The sequence below is a fragment of the Danio rerio genome, chromosome 25, assembly GCF_052040795.2.
Source record: "Danio rerio strain M-AB ecotype USA chromosome 25, GRCz13ab, whole genome shotgun sequence".
Classification (NCBI taxonomy): Eukaryota; Metazoa; Chordata; class Actinopteri; order Cypriniformes; family Danionidae; genus Danio; species Danio rerio.
This window is the reverse complement of record NC_141045.1, coordinates 32,613,038-32,632,670: the sequence shown is the minus strand read 5'-3', so window position 1 is coordinate 32,632,670 and position 19,633 is coordinate 32,613,038. Positions and strand designations below refer to the sequence as shown.

The 19,633-nt window shown below is 34.6% G+C and overlaps 2 protein-coding genes across 12 annotated transcripts in view; both read right to left on the bottom strand.

The window, feature by feature from the left end:
- Positions 1-3,892, bottom strand: part of alkbh3 (alkB homolog 3, alpha-ketoglutarate dependent dioxygenase) — a 63,696-nt gene extending 59,804 nt beyond the window's left edge. For 10 of the 11 annotated variants that reach the window (XR_015525865.1, XM_087311207.1, XM_087311206.1 and 7 more), the window contains exon 1: positions 3,797-3,892. The gene's annotated coding sequence lies outside the window, so the exon portion shown is untranslated. 11 annotated transcript variants of the gene reach the window in all.
- A 2,935-nt stretch (positions 3,893-6,827) lies between these two features.
- hsd17b12a (hydroxysteroid (17-beta) dehydrogenase 12a) overlaps positions 6,828-19,633 on the bottom strand; it is a 34,178-nt gene continuing 21,372 nt past the window's right edge. Inside the window, 9 exon segments of the mRNA NM_200881.1 lie at positions 6,828-7,857; positions 10,436-10,585; positions 12,337-12,402; positions 14,683-14,764; positions 15,204-15,238; positions 15,636-15,680; positions 15,763-15,827; positions 16,951-17,058; positions 18,939-19,014. Coding sequence (NP_957175.1) covers positions 7,750-7,857; positions 10,436-10,585; positions 12,337-12,402; positions 14,683-14,764; positions 15,204-15,238; positions 15,636-15,680; positions 15,763-15,827; positions 16,951-17,058; positions 18,939-19,014 — 735 coding nt within the window. The 3' untranslated portion in view covers positions 6,828-7,749.

Here is a 19,633-nt window from a genome sequence, read left to right as displayed (position 1 = left end):
GCCACTGAGAGTTTATGCACCATGTTTAGTCGTGGCCTTTATTTTTAATGTGTGTGAGTACCGTAAAGGTGTCAAAGTTTAACATTGTGACGTAAAATCAATCTGCTGCAACTAGTGTAATAACACCAGGAGTCGCAATACGATGGATATAAAATTGAAAAGCTGATGGCTTATTATTTGCATGTATTTTTTTATGTAAATAGTATTTTTATCTTCTGTAAGTTATGGATACAACATGATAATTTTATTCCAACAGTATTTTTATTGAACACGTTTGATATCAAACATGCAGTACAAATAGCTTTTTACGTTTTCTTTTTTTTTAACACAGCAAACAAACAAACAAAACCAAGTCAGAATTATTAGCCCCCCCTGTTTATTTTTTCCCCCAATTTCTGTTCAGCAAAGAGAAGATTTTTTTTTTCAACACATTTCTAAACATTCATTCATTCATTCATTTTCTTTTCGGCTTAGTCCCTTTATTAATCTGGAATCGCCAAAGCAGAATGAACCGCCAACTTATCCAGCACATTTTTATGCAGCGGATGCCCTTACAGCCGCAACCCATCTTTGGCAAACATCCACATACACACTCATTCACTACAGACAATTTAGACTACCCAATTCACCTGTACAGCATGTCTTTGGACTTGAGGGGAACACCCAGAGGAAATCCACGTGAATGCAGGGAGAACATGCAAACTCCACACAGAAACGCCAATTGACCCAGTTGAGGCTTGAACAAGCAACCTTCTTGCTGTGAGGCGACAGCACTACCTACTATACCTACTAATACCACCGTATTTCTAAACATAATACTTTTAATAACTCATTTCTAATAACGGAATTATTTTATCTTTTCCATGATGACAGTAAATAATATTTTACTAGATATTTTACACTTCTATACACCTTTATGTGACATTTAAAGGCTTAACTAGGTTAATTAGGCAGGTTAAGGTAATTAGGCAAGTTACTGAATAACGATAGTTTGTTCTGTAGATTATCGAAAAAAAAAAGCTTAAAAGGGCCAATAAGTTTGACCTTTTAAATGTTTTTCAAAAAATTTAAAATTATATATAATATAGATATTTAAGTCGAAATAAAACAAATAAGCATTTCTCCAGAAGAAAAAAATATTATCAGACATACTGTGAAAAAAGATTGAAAGGAGGTTTATTAGTTCTGACTTCAACTGTCTATATATTTGGCTTCTACAAAAATATATGAATAATATTAAAATAAAATACAAATAAATAATAATATTAAGTAAAACATATTTCACTCTAATATATAAAAGGAATAAAAAAATAAAAGGTACATTATTACATAATAACATAGAAAGGTTCTACTCTTCTAAAATAACTGAGGGGTTCATCTTCTTTATGTGATGTAAAATAGGTGGTATATGTAAAATATCAGTACAACCTCTTATGGTAAATCTGATTTTTTTGTAAGGTCAGGTGATGTAAAAGCTCTATAGGCCATTACTTAAAGGTTGGAGGAAATTTTCCTTCCATTTCAGCAATATTTACCTTCTAGCTAAAAGCGTAGCAAAGGCAATCACTTTGATCCTACTATTATTAAAACATGAGGACTGTGGTATGATACCAAATATTGAAATTATGGCCTCAGGTTCTAAATACATAATCAATGCATCAGAGAAAAATGTAATTAGCTGCCATCCTTTCATTTTGAACAAGCCCAAAACATATGAGGTAGTGTAGCTGGCTCAATATTACATTTGTCACAACTAGTCACAGGCCAGTATAACATTCTGATGGTATGATAACCTTGGATAAAAATATTACGGTTTGCCAGTATTGTGATTACTGCTCTAAAATATATTCTATATAAATGTCTGGGTAAAAGAACTTCCCCTAATGAACATAATATATTTCATTTTGAGAAACATTTCAAATATTCTGGAGCAGCAAACATGCCAGGCTAAATAATTCAAATGCATCATACACTTCTGCTGTCTTTGTTTCATAAACACAGATTTCTTTATAATTTAAAAAAGCATCTTTGGATATCTTTTCTAAAAGAGATACTGCTGTCCTAAAAAAAATAAAGAAATAAATAAGAAATCTTAGACATACAGTTGAAGTCAGAATTATTAGCCCTCCTGAATTATTATTACCCCTGTTTTTCCCCCCAATTTCTGTTTAATGGCGGGAAGATTGTTTCAGCACATTTCTAAGAATAATAGTTTAAAAAAAAACTATTTCAAATAACTGATTTATTTTATCTTTGCCATGATGACAATAAATAATATTTTACTTGATATTTTTTAAGAAACTTCTATAAAGTTTAAAGTGACATTTAAAGGCTTAACTAGGTTAATAAGGTGAACTAGGCAGGTTAGGGTAATTAGGCAAGTTACTCTATAACGATGGTTTGTTCTGTACACTATCGAAAACAAAAGTTAGCTTAAAGGGGCTAATAATTTTGTCCCAAAAATAGCTTTTAAAAATTCAAAACTGCTTTTATTCTAGTCGAAATAAAACAAATAAGAATTTTCCAGAAGAAAAAATATTATCAGACATACTGTAAAAATGTCCTTGCTCTTTTAAATACCATTTGGGAAATATAAAATAAATAAATAAATCAATCAAAAGGGGGCTAATAATTCTGACTTCAACTGTACCTTAGGAAGGGTATAGTAGAATATCTTGAGAGTTTTAAAACCTTGACTTTTCCAAACCACGGTATACCTTAAAAACAGTTATCGTCCCATGCCTAATCACAATTGGGCTCTATATTTAGTTTTAATTTAGCTAGTTTCACTTTGGTCCAATGTAGTCTCTGTGTACTACTTTAAATTGTATTAATCTATGTTTTAAAGAAACTGAATATGAGTGAATATAATCTAAAACAGATCTTCAGTTCCAGCTCCCATTTTCTTTTAATTGCACTAGGGGTTACAAAATGATAATTCTAATAGTTTAATAACATATTTGAGAATTTTGGAAATCACCAAGCGACCCCCATCTCGTGACCCCCACTTTAGTAACCATTGCAGTAAAGCAAGCACTCCCATATTTCATTGTAGTATTTGAGAAAGTTATTATTAAAGGGATAGTTCGCCTTCAAATGAAAATTGGTTCCTTAACCTCATGTATTGAGGTAAAGCTGCTTGTATATTTGCACATTTGGACTTTCTTATTAATAATATAATTTCAGAAAAGTATTCTTTGGAAATTGTAAGTACTTATATTAGCAGCCAAAAGGCTTTTAAAGTACAACATTGTTCACAGTCAAATAAATAGTTGTAATGCTGTTTTGAAGTCATACTTACATGTGATTTCAAGCCGAATATTCAAAGTACCATGGTACAATATAGGGAACATGCAACACGATGTCACTGAACGAATGTGCGAATATAAAACCAACTTTAAATCAATACTTTACGGGGTTCTTTACTCTGTTAAGCACATAGGATATTTTAAAGAAAGCTGAAAACCTATAACCGCTGCAGAAAAACTAATACTATCGTTTCAGCTTTCTTCAAAATATCTTCTTTTGTGTTTGAGTGGATAAAGAAAGTCATTAGGGTTGAAACAAGTAAAAGGTGAGTAAAAGATGACAGGATTTTCCTTTCGGGTTGAACTATACATTTAAACACACAAACACTATAGGTGCCTTATTATTATTAAAAGCAAAGTTTGTTGATGTAAATATACTGATGGTATGTTGTGTAACTACTTGCGTTTGCACGTTTTAACGTTGTCAGTCTATTTTCAATGACGCGACAGTTTTTTACCCAAACATTATCAACTATATTAATACTTACAAACAATCGTTTCAAGCTGTTTGATCCATGTATTCTTCAAGATTCAACGTTTGTGTAATAGTAATATAATCACTGTTGTTGTGTTTGAAGAAATGTGTCCGGGTAGCTACAATGACCGGCGGAAAAACCTCCTACCTTCAGATGTTACTACTGGTTTGTACTCTCCTCTGTAAGTACAGTGATCAATATAAACATGTATAACACATAAACGAGTACAATTGTCATAAAATATCATAATGTACAATTTTGAAACCAGAAGTCTACATGCACTGTATAAAAAGGCATATAAGAAGGTAAGATGTTAATTTGACTAAACATTTTCTCTTTTAGGTAAGTTAGGATTATCAATTTTGTATCTGTTATGCTTAATAGCAGAATAATGAGAAAGATATTTTTTGAGAAATTGTTATAACTTTTCTTAAATGTCAAGTTTTCATACAATAAGATTATTATACCTCTTGAAAAGCTGATATGATGGTGTCAAGGTTTTGAAAATTTCTGATTGGCTAATTGACAACATCTGAGTTAATTGGAGGCACAACTGTAGTATAGTATTGAAGAACATATAGTATTGACAACATGGGAAAATCAACAAACCAGAATCAACAAAAGATTCCAGTTTGCTAAATTACACTGGGAAATGACTAATTTTTGGAAACATGTCCTGTGGTCTGATAAAACTAAGATTGTTTGGCCATAATGACCAGTGTTACATTTAGAGGACAAATGGGAAAGCTTACAAGCCAAGGAACACTATGCCAATTCTGAAGTATGGGGGCGGCAGCATCATGTTGTGGGGCTGTTTTGCTACAGTATGGACTGGTCCACTTCACAGCATAGATGGCATCATGAAGAAAGAACATTATGTAGAAATACTGAAGCAACATCTGAAGACATCAGCCAGGAAATTAAAACTTGGCCACAAATGAGTCTTCCAAACAAACCATGACCCTAAGCATACTTCCAAATTAGTTAAAATGTGCTTTAAGGACAACAGAGTAAATGTTTTGGAGTGGCCATCACAAAGCCCTGATCTCAATCCTATAGAAAATGTGCGGGCAGAGTTGAAAACAGGACAGCCAACAAATCTGACTCATTTACATCAATTCTGTCAGGAGTAATGGGCCAAAATTCCTTCAAGCTATTGTCAGAAGCTTGTGGAAGGATACCCACAACATTTGACCAAAGTTATAGTTTAAAAGCAAAGCTAACAAATACCAAGGGAATGTATGTAAACTTTTGACTGTCTAGAAATTAATCAAAAAATCTAAAAAAAAAAATTCTCTTATTATTCTGGCATTTAGCAAATGTAAATCATTTAGGTAATCCTAACGAACCTAAAATAGTAAAATGATTTACCATCAAACATATTTTTAGAGTGTAAGACACATTACATTTACATTTACATTACAATTTACATTACATTACAATTTACATTACAACTGTATATATATATGGTAAGACATGTTAGAATACAAATTGTGTGGAATTTGGACAATGAAGAGTTGTTTACGTCTTGCTATATATCCAATCCAAAAAGCTTGATTCAATGTTTTTACCTGATTTACAGAAGATACTCATTTAAATGTGTGAAACAACAGTTTACAGTAGATTATTTTTTGCTGCCATGTATGTTTGTTTCTTTTAAATGGTTTATTTGTTAATTAAATTTGCAGTATTTGTATGATATTTTTAATTAGAAGATTATTTTACTTTAGTTTTCATTGATATGTTTGTTCCTTTTATTTGGTTTATTGGTTCATTTAAAAAAATACATATTTGTTGTAGGCCTTTTGATTTATTTTTAAAAATGAATTATATTTATTATCTGGTTTTAAAATCTCTGTTCAAACCAACAGTCAAATTCACAATTATTTTGAAGTAGGTTAATCTTTTGGTGAACTGAATTAGTAAGTGTACAGCAAAGTTTGATGTTCATCAAAAAAACGTATCAATAGATAATTCAATTACCTAGCAGCATTTGAACATTTTAAAGCATCAGACCTCGTAAAGAAGCTTTAAAATAAGCTCAGAAAAGCTCGTCAATTTTATCATTAATGGTATTACTTTTACTTTTGTTATCATTATTATTACTGTTCTGACTTGTCCTCCTGTTATCTTTTCATTATCATTATTATAAGTATTAATACCATTATCATTATTAAGGTTGCTGTAGTTGTAGTAGTAGTAGTTGTAGTAGTATTGATTGTAGTAGTATTAATTAATTGTGATTATTGAAGTAGTAGTTGATGTCATTGGTATAGTGGAAGCAGAAGTAGTAAAGGTGTCGTTGAAGCAGTAGTAGTTATTGTAGGTGTAGTTAATGTTGTTGATGTAGATGTTGTAGTAAAGCAGTGATTGCAGTAGTAGTAGACGTTGTTGTATTAGTTGTAGCAGAAGCTGTAGTAGTATCAGTAGTGGTAGTCATTGTTGTAGTAGTTTCAGTATTAGTAGACATTATAGTAATAGTCGTGGTTGTGGCTGTAGCAGCAGTACTAGTTGTAATATAACTTTCTGTAGTAGTTGGTGTAGTACTGGTGATTTTTTATCATTGTCAGTTATTACTGTTGTCCTTTCTTTTTACTGTCATTATTACTATCATACATTACTAAGCATTGTTGTTACTCCCTACCACTGACTGGTTTCTTTCTGTTTTACTTATATCTGCAATACACGCTTCATTTATTGACTGGTATTGTCCCTTGTGTATGTACTCTGACTTGTCCACCAAGTTACCTTTACATGTGCGCGCGCACACACACACGCGCGCGCGCGCACACGCACGCACACACACACGCGCGCGCGCGAGTACCTGAGTATATCGTTGTTGTTTTTTTTGTTATTGATGTTTTTATGTTTCTTTGTATTTGTATGATCCCAATTTATGTATCTTTTTGCATATTGTAAAAATAAATAAATAAATAAAGCTCAGACACTTAATCACTGTAATATATGAAAGAAACAGAACACTAAAACCCATGCAGAAGCACACATTTTATTAAAAAAAAAATAAGACCAACACAAAAACCAATAAAGAAAAATCTTTTTTTTTTATTATTAACAGGCATTTTCAGATTGTCACACATCAGTAAAGCAGCACAATGCGTTCCACTCTCACACGTCTGGAATGAAAACATTCAAGTTTAACCTGCCTGGCACTGGTCCGAAAATAATCATACAGAGATCAACACTATATGGAGGTATTCAAATCCATCTTTGGATAATTCCCTAGGCAAACTGGTGACATTCCACCACACCTTTACATCTTCAGTGGAGTGAAAAAAACTTATGTAAACGTGCATTAGATCTCCTTTCAATCATCGTGACCAAGTTTTCAATTATATATAAAAAAGGCCCAGGTTTTAAATAAACCAAGCTGACAAGTAAACTTTCAGCCTGAAAAGGCTAATGTACAAAAATACTCTCAAATCAGACCTTCAGTTTTATGTTGATACAGTACAAGATTCAAAAATAGCCACCATAGATTTAATGATAAGGCCAGCACCCGTTTATCATGATAAGGCACGATTGCAAACAAGTTAACAGGAAGAGTGCAAGTAGTAGAAGCTCCCAGATAAAAAAAAAGAAAAGTTATTTAAATAAATAAAAATAAAAAAACACCATCACCATATAAATACCCCTCTGCTTACAACAGCAGTGGCCGCAAAACCCTCTCCGCCAAACATAATGCTTTATTCACCCTCAAAGAAAGACTAGCCCCCTTTTTGGTTAACTAGCACTTCATTGTGGAACGTGAGCATGTCCAGATATTTAATCAAAAAACAAACAATCGCACACACACAAAACACATGCACACATACAAAAAAAAAAAAAAAAAGTGTGTTTAAGAGGCAGCACTTCAAAGATTTGAGGTCTAATTGACTCAAATCTCAGTACATGCATTCTGTAAAACATTTTGGCCCTTTTGGAGTCTATCACACTATGTCCTCGTCCTATCGCAGTTTTCTCCTCCTGAGGTACCCGCCACGCTGGGCCTTGTTCATGCGCAGACCCAGGTTGAGGACCAGGTCGATGGGGGCCAGAATGGTGGTCACCCAGCCCTATGGACACAAAGATAAGACATTGTTAAGTGTGTACATTACAATAATATTGTAATTGTTGTTTGAAATGTGTAAAATAAAAAATAAAAATAAAAAAAAGGTAAGTATTCACTGTTTGATGAAGCTTATAAAAATGACCCATGATTTAACTAATGAAAGCAAAGATATTTCACAAACAAAATTTAACATGGTTAAAGTGATATCATACATGCAGGAATGCTGTTTTTTTATAATATTAAAGAGCACCTATTTTACCCTGTTTTTTTCAAGATTTAAGATGCATCCTTTGTGTGTGCAGAATGCATCTGTAAAGTTTCAGCTCAAAACACCCATCAGATTATTTATTATACCTTTCAGAATATTGATAATTTCTGCTTTGGACACAATGTAGCTTTTTTTGTTGTTGCCTGTGCCTTTAATGCTAGTTCTTCCCGGCCAATGTTTCTACGTGCCTGTCAAAGTGTTCCTCAATCTCCGCCTTGGCTGCGTCAGATAAACAGCACAGTGACAGACAGGGCCGGAGTGGAACTCCTTTTTAGCCCTGGGGTTTCAAGCCGTAGACCGGCCCACCTTAGCTCACGACTGATTATATTAAAATAACATTATTTCCAATTCAGTTACTAATGACACGATCACGTCTTTTTCAAGAAAACAGCTGCTTTAGAAGTTGAAATGTTCAACAACCCAAACAGTATTATATGTCTTAACAATAAAAATGAAAAAATTAAAATTAATTAAATTAGATGGGCAAGGATCGAACTCGGGTCCTACGGTGTGGTAACGCAACATGCTGACCACTGGACCACAATAGCACTGTTGTAAAAGGTTGTCTATTGATGGCTTAATCTTTTTCTCCCCTTTCTAGATTTCTGATCAATTTATGTCAGATTTATTAATGTAGTGAATCATCTGATTTTCATTGAGGTGTAATATTCATTAATATTAATTATTCGAATTCTTATATTCACTAAGGTGCCGCTGTTTGGGGTCGAATAATAGTTATGTCATCATTAACCTGCAGGCTGCATTCTGCTCATGGGGCTGCGAGGAAATAAATTAAAAGCGCGGAGCTGCGGCAAAATAATGAATTAAAAGAGTGAGTCTATGGTCAAATACATAAATAAATGAAAAAAGTGCAACTGCTGAGAGTGCAAGCAGCTGGTGACAGACATGTAGGAAGCAGAGCTCATGTGACGTTTTTGTGAAATACTACAGTAAAAGCTTATATAATGTATTTGTTGTGAAGTTAATTCAAGCCTTTTGATGAGTCACACATGATGTTGCAAAGTTCACGCACACACACAGCAGACACACACAGTGCGCACATTTAACTTTGCATGGCAAATGTGACCGGATACATGTTAATATCCACTGCTGTATGGATATCGGTTATGTTAATGTACAAAATAAATCTGAATCAAGCGTCTTTTCTAATTGTACTGACAAGCGGCTGTGGTAATAAAAATAAAGACGGTAAATTTGGATGTAATACTTTGCAAACATGCACTGTTTTAAAAACGTTTTGAACGTGTAAAACTCATTCATGATCACATTTGATGACGATTGATGATCATAGAGAGCTGAACAGATCTTTTAATCCCACTTGCTTTGTGCATGTCCTGTTTTGTTGATATGATTATATGCGTTACTACAGACACATGTTAATACGCGGCTGTCATACAGTTGGCAGAGAAACAACACTTCCATGTCACGTGGGCCTCAAAATAGGAGGGATTTGGACATCAGGAAATAATTTGTTTTTAGATTTATGGTCTTAATAAAATCACCCTATTTATATCCTATTTATTTCACAGTTCTGTCCAAAAAAACTTTTAAAAAGATGATTTTCAACATAGGTGCCCTTTAAAGTGCACGTGATACTGATTATATTACAGATATCTTGATTCTGATTGACTGGAAGGTGTGCATAAAAAGCACAGGTATTTCCAGACAGTCTTAAAATCAGTTCAAATTAACCGTGCTTTATATTTAAGATTGCTTTGCATCTTAAAAACACAACCAAGCCTTAAAAATACACCCTGGAAAAACTATTCTGTGATCGATTAGTTCTGACAGCATACGTTTTAGGTCATAGTTACTTATTAAACCAAGTTAATCATGTTCTAACTTAATTTTATAAGTTATTCAAGCTGTTTTAAGTCAGTTTAACATAAGTTCTAAAGTGGAATCAAATGAACAGTTAGTCCATTGAACTTAAGGCAACCAGGATTTTTTTTTTCACAGTGTATGAGCACCACCAAATCATGTTTTATTGTAACTTCAGCGGCTAAAGATACTTGAGAGAAGAAAAAAAAAAAAGTGTTAATCTCCTTGGTCAGCCAGTTTTTAACATTGCACGACATGTCAAACCAAAATTATGCTTTCATGGCTTCTGTTTTAGTCATGAGGAATTAAACTTTGGTGATGGGTGTCAGTAAAAATCTTGAGTGAAAAACGTGCATAATTTCATTAAAATTAAAGAGTCCCCCCCCCCAAAAAAATAGTCAGAAACACTCAATCACTATAGTAAAAGTATGCCCAAGAATCGAAAGCGTTGGGAATATTTAGCCTGTCGTACCATGACGGCGTGAGGGAAATAGCCGTTGGTCTGGTCCTGCAGTCCCACAGTGTTCAGTTCAGCAGCTACATAGCGCTCGGGGGTGGGCTTGTCCAGAGTGGGCTTCCTGATCTTGGTCATCTTAGTAGCCACAAAGAAAGGCAATACACTCTGTGAACAGAGAGATTTGGTGTTATTGGTTAAGAGCACATGCAGGGCTTTGGTTTAAACTGGCAAATGTTTTTTTTTCCCCAGCATTTAATATCCTCAGCTGTAAATTGTTGTTTTCATATGCATTTGCTTGTTTTTTTGTTTAATGCCACATCAGCAACTCGTGGCTATTTTATAGCAAGATCAATTTAGATCAAACAAAATACATTAAAACAACAACAACTTTTTAAAGAGACCATATTAAAAAAAAAAAAAACAACTTCAAATTTACTTTAAATATATGCACTTAAACGTTTGGGTTTGGTAACATTTATAGTGACTAACAGTTTTATTGATTAAGCAAAATAGAGAATATAATACAGTAACAAACTTTTACCCTGCTAACAAACTTAAACTAGCCATGGACTCTAGCATTGCACTCACAACTTGGCTATAATCAAATACGATTAAAACCTTTGATATACAAAAAAAAAATCTGAAAATGAGGAAAAAATAAACTAAAATGACAAAAACCATTGTGTAATAAATAAATCCAGTTTTTATAAACTTGGTAAAATTTTATTAATTATTTTGAAGGTTCTTTTATTCACCAAAGCTGCAATTAAAAATTGATATTGTGAAATCAACTTATAAAATAACATTTGTAATTAATAAATATTGTATAATAATAGATTAATAATGTAATCCAGTGCTGAATTTTCAGTAGCCATTACTATATTCTCAAAAATATATTCAGGCCTAAATTGAGATCGATGTGTTTGAACCACATTTAAACACCATTTTAGCAAAGCAATAAGTACACTTTAGACCAGCGGATCTCAAACTTTTTTCGTCAAGTACCACCTCAGAAAAAAAATTTCTCTCTCCTATAGGACCACCATGATCAGCAGTATTGAAGTACAGTAGCGTAGTTGGCCTAATTAAGCAGCTCCAGCTCTGCACAGCTCAAAAACCAGGCAGATTAATTCCTATTATTAATAATATTTATTATTGTCAGCCACAATTAAACCTTATAAATTAACACTGCACTGTGCTTACAGGTAAAAAACAAACAAACAAAATAAAAATGTCAGGGTTTTATTTAATTTAATGTGCTTTTAAAAGTTAATTAAAAATGGTGGACCATCGTTTAAAAAAAAAAAAAAAAAAACTCCTGTAAAGTATTAACAGACAGTAGCCTATTGATCAAAACCAGAAAATGTAGCTTGGACCTCAAAAATATAGGCTAAATGTCATAATATTCATATATAAATATAAATATAAATCAGTTGTGATGATTTTTGGAATATATATTGCATGTATATACAGTATGACATATTTGATTCCTCCGCGTGCCACTAGAAAGAAGCCCACGTACCACATTAAGAACCACTGCTTTAGACAATCATACATTCATTCATTTTAATCGAACACATTACATTTGATATTAGTTATTCCACAGATATGAAGTCTCATTTAAATTCTAAATTTAACCATTTACACAATGACCAAATGTATGTAGTTTCCCACGACTACAAATGCATTTTGAAAATTACACAAATCGATATAAAAAAAAAATCCTTATAGACAATAGATTTCTGAAGTTCTAACAAACTTAATAGGGATGAAATAGAATAAAAAGTCATACTTTAAAAAAAAAAAAAAAAAAAAAAGGGCTCCTAACAAATTAATTCCCTACAATTTTCATTGCTTCACTATGCTACGTTCCTCAAAATTGGGGTTTAAATAGCATTAAATGATGTCTCTCTAACCTGGATGATGATCCCTTTGCACTTGTACTCTGTTTGAAGTCCTCGTGAGAAGAAGTCCACAAAAGCCTGTTAAAAGATGACAGGAAAACAATACATATTCACTTGTTGAGCCTGGTTGGTACTGAGTTTAGTCACAATTTTTACACTATATACATAAATACAATCAAATATTGACCAATTTATATACAGGGTCAAAAACTAGCATTTTGCTACAACTGTCAATAGCTAGTGACTTTAAAAATATTTATGGCATGCCAAAATTACAATTATTGATTTATTAATAACAACAACAACAACAACAACAACAACAACAACCACATCTATATTTAAATTATATAAAGTTTTAAATAAATAAAATGAAAAGATCACTATATACTAAAATATAACAGTAATGGTTTTGATGGTACTGATGAAATTTAGCAATTAGGATGATCTCAGTGCTGTGAATCAGATTGTACTTATACAGTTAAATTAGCCAGTTTTTGCAATTCAATATATTTTAACACCATTGTAAAGATGGCTAAGTCTCTCCATAATATCAGACCCTGAGAACACTTATGGAATTCCACGAGGCCAGACCACAAGAATTGTCAGGGACTAAAACGAAAAACTCCAATCTGAGAAGATGATCGCCAAAGAAACCAGTTGTTCAACCATCTCAGTCATGCAGCTTGAGCCCCTCGACTTTACCTACTCCAACAGAGCAGCTCACTCACATTCCACACAGTACAGGTTTTTAATAAGGTGCATATTGTGGATCTATTCATGTTTGGTACCATTTTAAATGTCTTTGTGTGATTGGTAAAGTGGTCCCAATTTTACTTCTTGCTGATCTGAGTTTTGGCTTTAGTAAGATCTTTGAAGGGAAAATGGTCTTTATATCAAATCATGACCAGACAAGAGTCTTTGTGAAGCTTTTATTGCCTTGAGTTTATGATGGTTTGTTGTGATTTGAGTAATTGATGTTGTACATTTCTAAATTGGCTCATTTTCGTTTAATTTTGTGAATTGGCATGGGAACTCTGCCTGACAAAATAATTTTACATTTATGTTTAATTGTAATATCTCCTGAAATCAGTGCAACTAGTAGATTGTTTAGGTTGATGTTTCCGCAGCCTATGACCAGGATTACTCATACATTTAGGCTCAATGGATGGAGCATAGGCACAGCATTGGAGACCTGTTGATTTCTGACAATCGGATGGATGGATGGATGGATGAAGCATCAGATTGTACTTATACAGTTAAATAAGCCAGTTTTTGCAATTCAATATATTTTAACATCATTGTAAAGATGGCTAAGTCTCTCCATAATATCAGACCCTGAGAACACTTATGGAATTCCACGCGGCCAGACCACGAGAATTGTCAGGGACTACAACGAAAAACTCTCTAATCTAAGAAGAAGATTGGCAAGGAAACCAGTTGTTCAATCATCTCAGTCATGCAGCTTGAACCCCTCGACTTTACCTTCTCCAACAGAGAAGCAAGCATGGGGTGGCCTAATATTACTTGCTGGAATTTACTGTAGTTATATCCTCAATCTAAGAACCAGAACTAGCGAGGTTGTGTCCGTGAGCAGGTGCAACTGACCAGAATACCCACTCTCAGCGACTTCAGGTAAACGATGAACCATTAAATGAAAGGATGAATTCCTCATGTATGAATTTGATCAGTTCCTTATTAGGAACTCATTTGAACTTTTAATGATCACTTGAAATGGGAGTCGGATTAAATTCAGAGCTGGAAACAAATAAAAATAGAAATTTTCAGATATGCTGGAAAAGGGTTACACACATTTAACCTTCACCCATGCTGTTAGAACTGTCATTGGACTGATAGATGGACTCTTACACCATAAAGCATTCTGGGACAATGTTAGAATTGGCGACCGGATGTTTACTTCCAGTTGGTACTTTGTCAGTGTTCATTTTAAGCCCTGATTGTATACAAAATGTTTCTATGAAGGCAACGGAGTGGCGCAGTATTTAGTGCTGTAGCCTCACAGCAAGAAGGTCACTGGTTCGAGCCTAGGCTGGGTCAGTTGGCGTTTCTGTGTGGAGTTTGCATGTTCTCCCTGTGTTCGTGTGGGTTTCCTCCGGGTGCTCCGGTTTCCCCCACAAGTCCAAAGACATGCCGTACGGGTGAATTGGGTAGGCTAAATTGTCCGTAGTGTATGAGTATGTGTGGGTGTTTCCCATAAGGGCATCCGCAACGTGCTGGATAAGTTGGCGGTTCATTCCGCTGTGGCGACCCCAGATTAATAAAGGGACTAAGCCGAAAAGAAAATAAATGTTTCTATGAACATTTATAGCCTCTTATTTTTCCGGTGGTGAAGTTACTTGCCTTAGTGGAGGAGTAGATGGTTAGCAGTGGGACTGGGAACATGCCACTGGCAGAGGAGATGTTGAGGATGACACCTTTAGCTCTGAAACAAACACACAAACTTAATTTCAACTGCTCTTATAGACATATGAAATAAACATCAAACATGATGTGTTTGAAACCTAACCAACCCGTCACCCACTGTACTCCACTTCAGCACTTATTAAATGAAATATAAAAACAGTCTATTGATGGTCTCCATGCGTGTTGCCATGCAGCCGCAGTAAAGTGCAGAGGGTTGGACCTATTTGTACAAAAATTTGCCCGGCTTCCTTATTGGCCGCATATGTTGCACATGACCCAGAAGCAGCCAATGAAATCGCTACACTGTTGCTTTTCAATTTCACACAAAGAGTATGGGGAAAACAGGAGGGGGACACACTCAGGAGGAAAAAGAAAGCTGTGCTGAATTTCCTTTTAGTCATATAAGGGATTCCAGACACATGCTGGAAAGGGGTTTTGTTATTAGTTTCTGGACTTACCTTGCCTCCATTCTGGGCAGCACCAGACGAGTCATCTAGCAGAAGAAAAAACAAGGAGACAGATAGGTGTCAGACAGAATCATTAGCTCTGAAATGACCTCTAAATCAAATACATACATATGAAAAAAAAAAATGAATCAGATAAAAATGAATCAAATAAATAAAACTAATATACTAGTCCTGTATGAGAGGGAGAGGGAGAGAGAGAGAGAATATGCGTGGGTGGTGAACACGGGGAGCGTTGGTGGAGATCAGCAAAACAGAGAGAGAGAGAACAGGTACAGCAGTAGGAAGAGTACATCAAACATCACATTGCGGTACCTTTACATATATTTTTCAATCGAAAATCGTACAAAAAAATAAAAATAAATAAAAAAAATTACGATTTCTGAAATAGTTCAGCAGCCCAATATGTCAATTTGGTTTACTTACTTGGCACACTGAGGTGATGTTGACGTTGATCATAGTGGTGATGAACTGCAAATGAATGTGTGAATATTGCTTTAGGTAATGTTGGAACCACTATTTAAACCTTTTTTTTTTCTTAGAGGTTACTCACGTTTTCCAAATCAGGGATGTGGAGGAAGAATTCGGGGTATGAATAAGAGATTCCAACATTGTTAACTAAAAATTAAGAGGAAAAATGAAAAATCAGGTGCGTTCAAGTACAAAACAAATAGAGGGTCTGAAATAAACATGTTCTAAGAATAACCACTAGGTGGTGGCAAAGCATTAGGAATAAGATGTGAGCGCCAAACATGCAAAAAATTAATAATAAATCACGATTTCAGGTTAAAAAGGAAAATAAATAGAGACAGATGAGACCAACCAAATAAAAGGTTTCACATCAACACTGGCTGTGAATCTTGAATGAAATATGCATGCATATTTGCCTTTAGAGAACATTGAGGGGTTTGATTTAATTGAACCCTTTAACTGCCCCATCAGGAAAAACTTAATTTTAGATTTCATTTCTAACTTCTAATGTCACTAGTCAACACACTCAATGCTTTTCTTCAACACATCCCATCATTTCTAAAATATTAACATCGACCAAATGGTATGTAATACCATAGTAAAAGTAGTGAAATTAATACTATGAAAACAAGAAAAACATGAAGAGCAAGACCAATTTATATTTTTTAAAAAAATATCAAAATAAAAAGACACTCAACACTAAATCAAAATAAAATATATATTTTTTAAGTTTGCAACAAAATATTTCAGATTCTCATTTAATACATGCTTTCTTTTTTTATTTTATTTTTTTTACAATAAAACAAAAAATCAAGTGAAGTTGTGCAACAGGATTATGTTTGTTTATTTTTTGGGGAAACTAACAATGCCGTGTGTGTAAACCATTTTATAAAATAACTAACAATCATTATTTAAAACAGTCAAAATATGGTCAAACATTCGGTAGAGCAGGCAGTAAAAGGGATAGTTAACCCCAAATTTTTTTTTTTAATTACCATTTAACTCCAAGGCGTTTCTTTTTTTCTGTTAGACTCTAATGAAGATATTTTTAAAGAAAACTGAAAACCTGCAACTACGGTCTTCCGTAATGCAAAACACAACTACCATTGAAAGTCAATGGTTACTGATTTTCAGCTCTCATTAAAATATCGTCATTAATGTTCAACAAAACAAAGAAACTTAAACAGTTAAAAAGTAATGGGTGAGTAAATGACAATGCATTTTTTTATATGAAATATGCTCTTCAGGTCCAAGAGGTTACGTGACTTACCAAGAATTCCAATCTCAAGTCCAGCAAGACCCTTTTCGATTTTAGGATAGACATCAATTTGACTGAAGTCCACCGCAATGGTTTTGGTTTCCACTTTATACGTGCTTTCTGCAATTACAGAAAAAATAAAAATAAAGTTACACAGATGCAAGGACAAAAAAATAAAATAAAATAAATAAATAAAAATAAAACTGCTGTAACAGTGTTTGCGACCTAATATTGGCATTGGAGAAGTCAGTCTAAGATCAGGCATCCCTGCTATGGCTGCTGTTCTAAAAATACCTTCTCTGGGACTTTGCCCATTGCACCAAAACACAGATTTCTGACCTGCAGGAGGCGCTGTGTACACAAAAAAAAGCCAGTCGGAGGAACTTCCTACATCTCCCCCTCCCCTCAGCTTGTTTGAGGTGCCTGCAGCAATTAGAATTTATTGTCCAAAGGCTCATTTGTCTAAACACTGTTCCAGTGAGTTATGAGAGGAAAATTCCTCTCAGGTCTTGCAGCAAGTGTGTGTGTGTGTGTTTTTGTCAATCGAATGGTTATTTTAAGCTCTCATAAATAAGCTTCAAAAGTTCTTCATTTTTGTCCAGGGGGCTTACGGGATACTGCTCTCTGTGACTTCTAATGTGGGGTGATCGATGCAAATGTAAGGTTTGAGAACTGGTTTCCGCAAATGACATCCTAGTTTGTGACATCCATCGCCATAACCTCCTCCCCGTTCTGTGTTGGCAGCACAACTGTGGTACTGGAAGATTGGAGGGGTTTTTCCCCCTCCCCATCTAATCTCAACAGTTATGTGCCAACATTAAAGACGGGTAACAGTTCAGAATAACTCTTTGTAGTATAAAAACCTCACCAAATATTTGATAAATGATTCCTGACAAGGAATAAGAGCTTATAGGATGCTTATCAGAGCTGATCGTAGGGTGTTTACCTAATTTTTTACAGAAAAAGCATCAATGCACAACGCTCTTAACCTCTTCCCTTACCCTTCCTCAGGTCGAATCAGTGTTATAAACCCTGATTAACAATATCACAACCTTTCACACTTGTAATGTGCAATTTAAAGACTAAAATAAAACAACAACACCCTAAGTGTACCCTAAATCTACTATAGTATAGATGCAAAAATATATCTGCACAACAGCGTAAAAAAAAAATACACAAATTATTTTATATATTATGATGTTTAATTATTATATTACATTATAATTGTACATCTGTATACGACTTGTAGATTGCTTTTATCCCAAAAACCTTAAATAAACAGCAAAAAAAAAAAAACAATGTATGCAAAAACTTGTCAGTCACATCTGAATCATCTAAATCAATTGTCTCTCCAAGTACCACCAAAATTAGCAGTATTGAATTACAGTAGTGTAGTAGGCCCAGTAAAGCAGCTACAACTCTGCACAGTTAAAAAAAAAAACATGGCAGTTTACCTCAGAAATATAGGCTTTATGTCATATATAGCATATTATATACATCATTTTTGAAATATGTAGCATGTACATGACATATTTCATTCCTCTGCATACCACTAGAAGGAAGCCCGCGTACCACTAGTGGTACACGTACCACAGTTTGAGAACCACTGATCTAAACAGTAAATACTTTGCCACAGAGCACTTTGGAGATCAGTGTCAAAAGTCAGCCTGGAGGACGTCTGTGCAACATCTGTGCACCAAGTAATTCACATTAACTGGAACAGGGATGGCAAACAGCACTTCAGCCTTATTCAGAGAAGTTTCGTATGTGACCCCCAGAGCTCAGCGTGGACCTTTGACTGTGCACTCCTGCCAAGCTGCATCAGCTCTCCACCCAGTCAGTGAACCAGCCCCTCCTACCACCACCACCACCCCCGCCTCTCAGGCCAGGGCTAAAAATAGGCCCCGTTTCATTAACATCAGGAAGACTGTCTGTCATTCACAGAGATGAGCACTGCAGTTTGCTAAAACACACACATATACAGATGGCCGAGCACTGACCGAGAGACTTTGCCACGTCGTCAAGCTTCTCCTGGGAACGGCTGATGAGCATCATGGAGAATCCTCGTCGAGCAAGCTAAGAAAGAGGAGCATTTAAAATCTCATTTATGACAGAAAGACACTTTAGAAAAGCATTTGTGGAAATCAAACTTCTTTAGTTATTTCATGGCAAAATCCAAGGTTGAGTTCCTAAAACCGAAATGGGACACTGAGCTCTAAAAATCCTTTACAATTGTATCAACAGATTAACACTAAGCTTAGAAGTACAAACAGAAACGGTAAAATATTTAACTGACAACGTTTAAAGTCTAAAATCATTGGCACGCTTCTTAAGTTAAAGTGTCCAACCTAAAAACTTCAAGTAAACTAGAACTTGACTTAGGGTGCACTCTCACTAGGCACAGTTGCCTTGAAGATGCGGTTGTCCCCTCTTCCCCGGCGCATCTCACACTGCATCTTTACCTTTCGAACCCAAGCACACTTACAGTATGTCATCGATGATGTGACCGTTCCGTTTAACAGGAAGAGAAGTGCTCTCGCTTAGCACATTAGACATTTCTTTAGTTATATTCTTTTGGTCATTTGGGATGCCGTGACACGCAGACAAATGTAATATAATATATTAATATTTCTAAACAGATCGACAACTTTCATGCTTGTATAGTATCATAAAAGTCCTTGTGCTGCAGGTATTA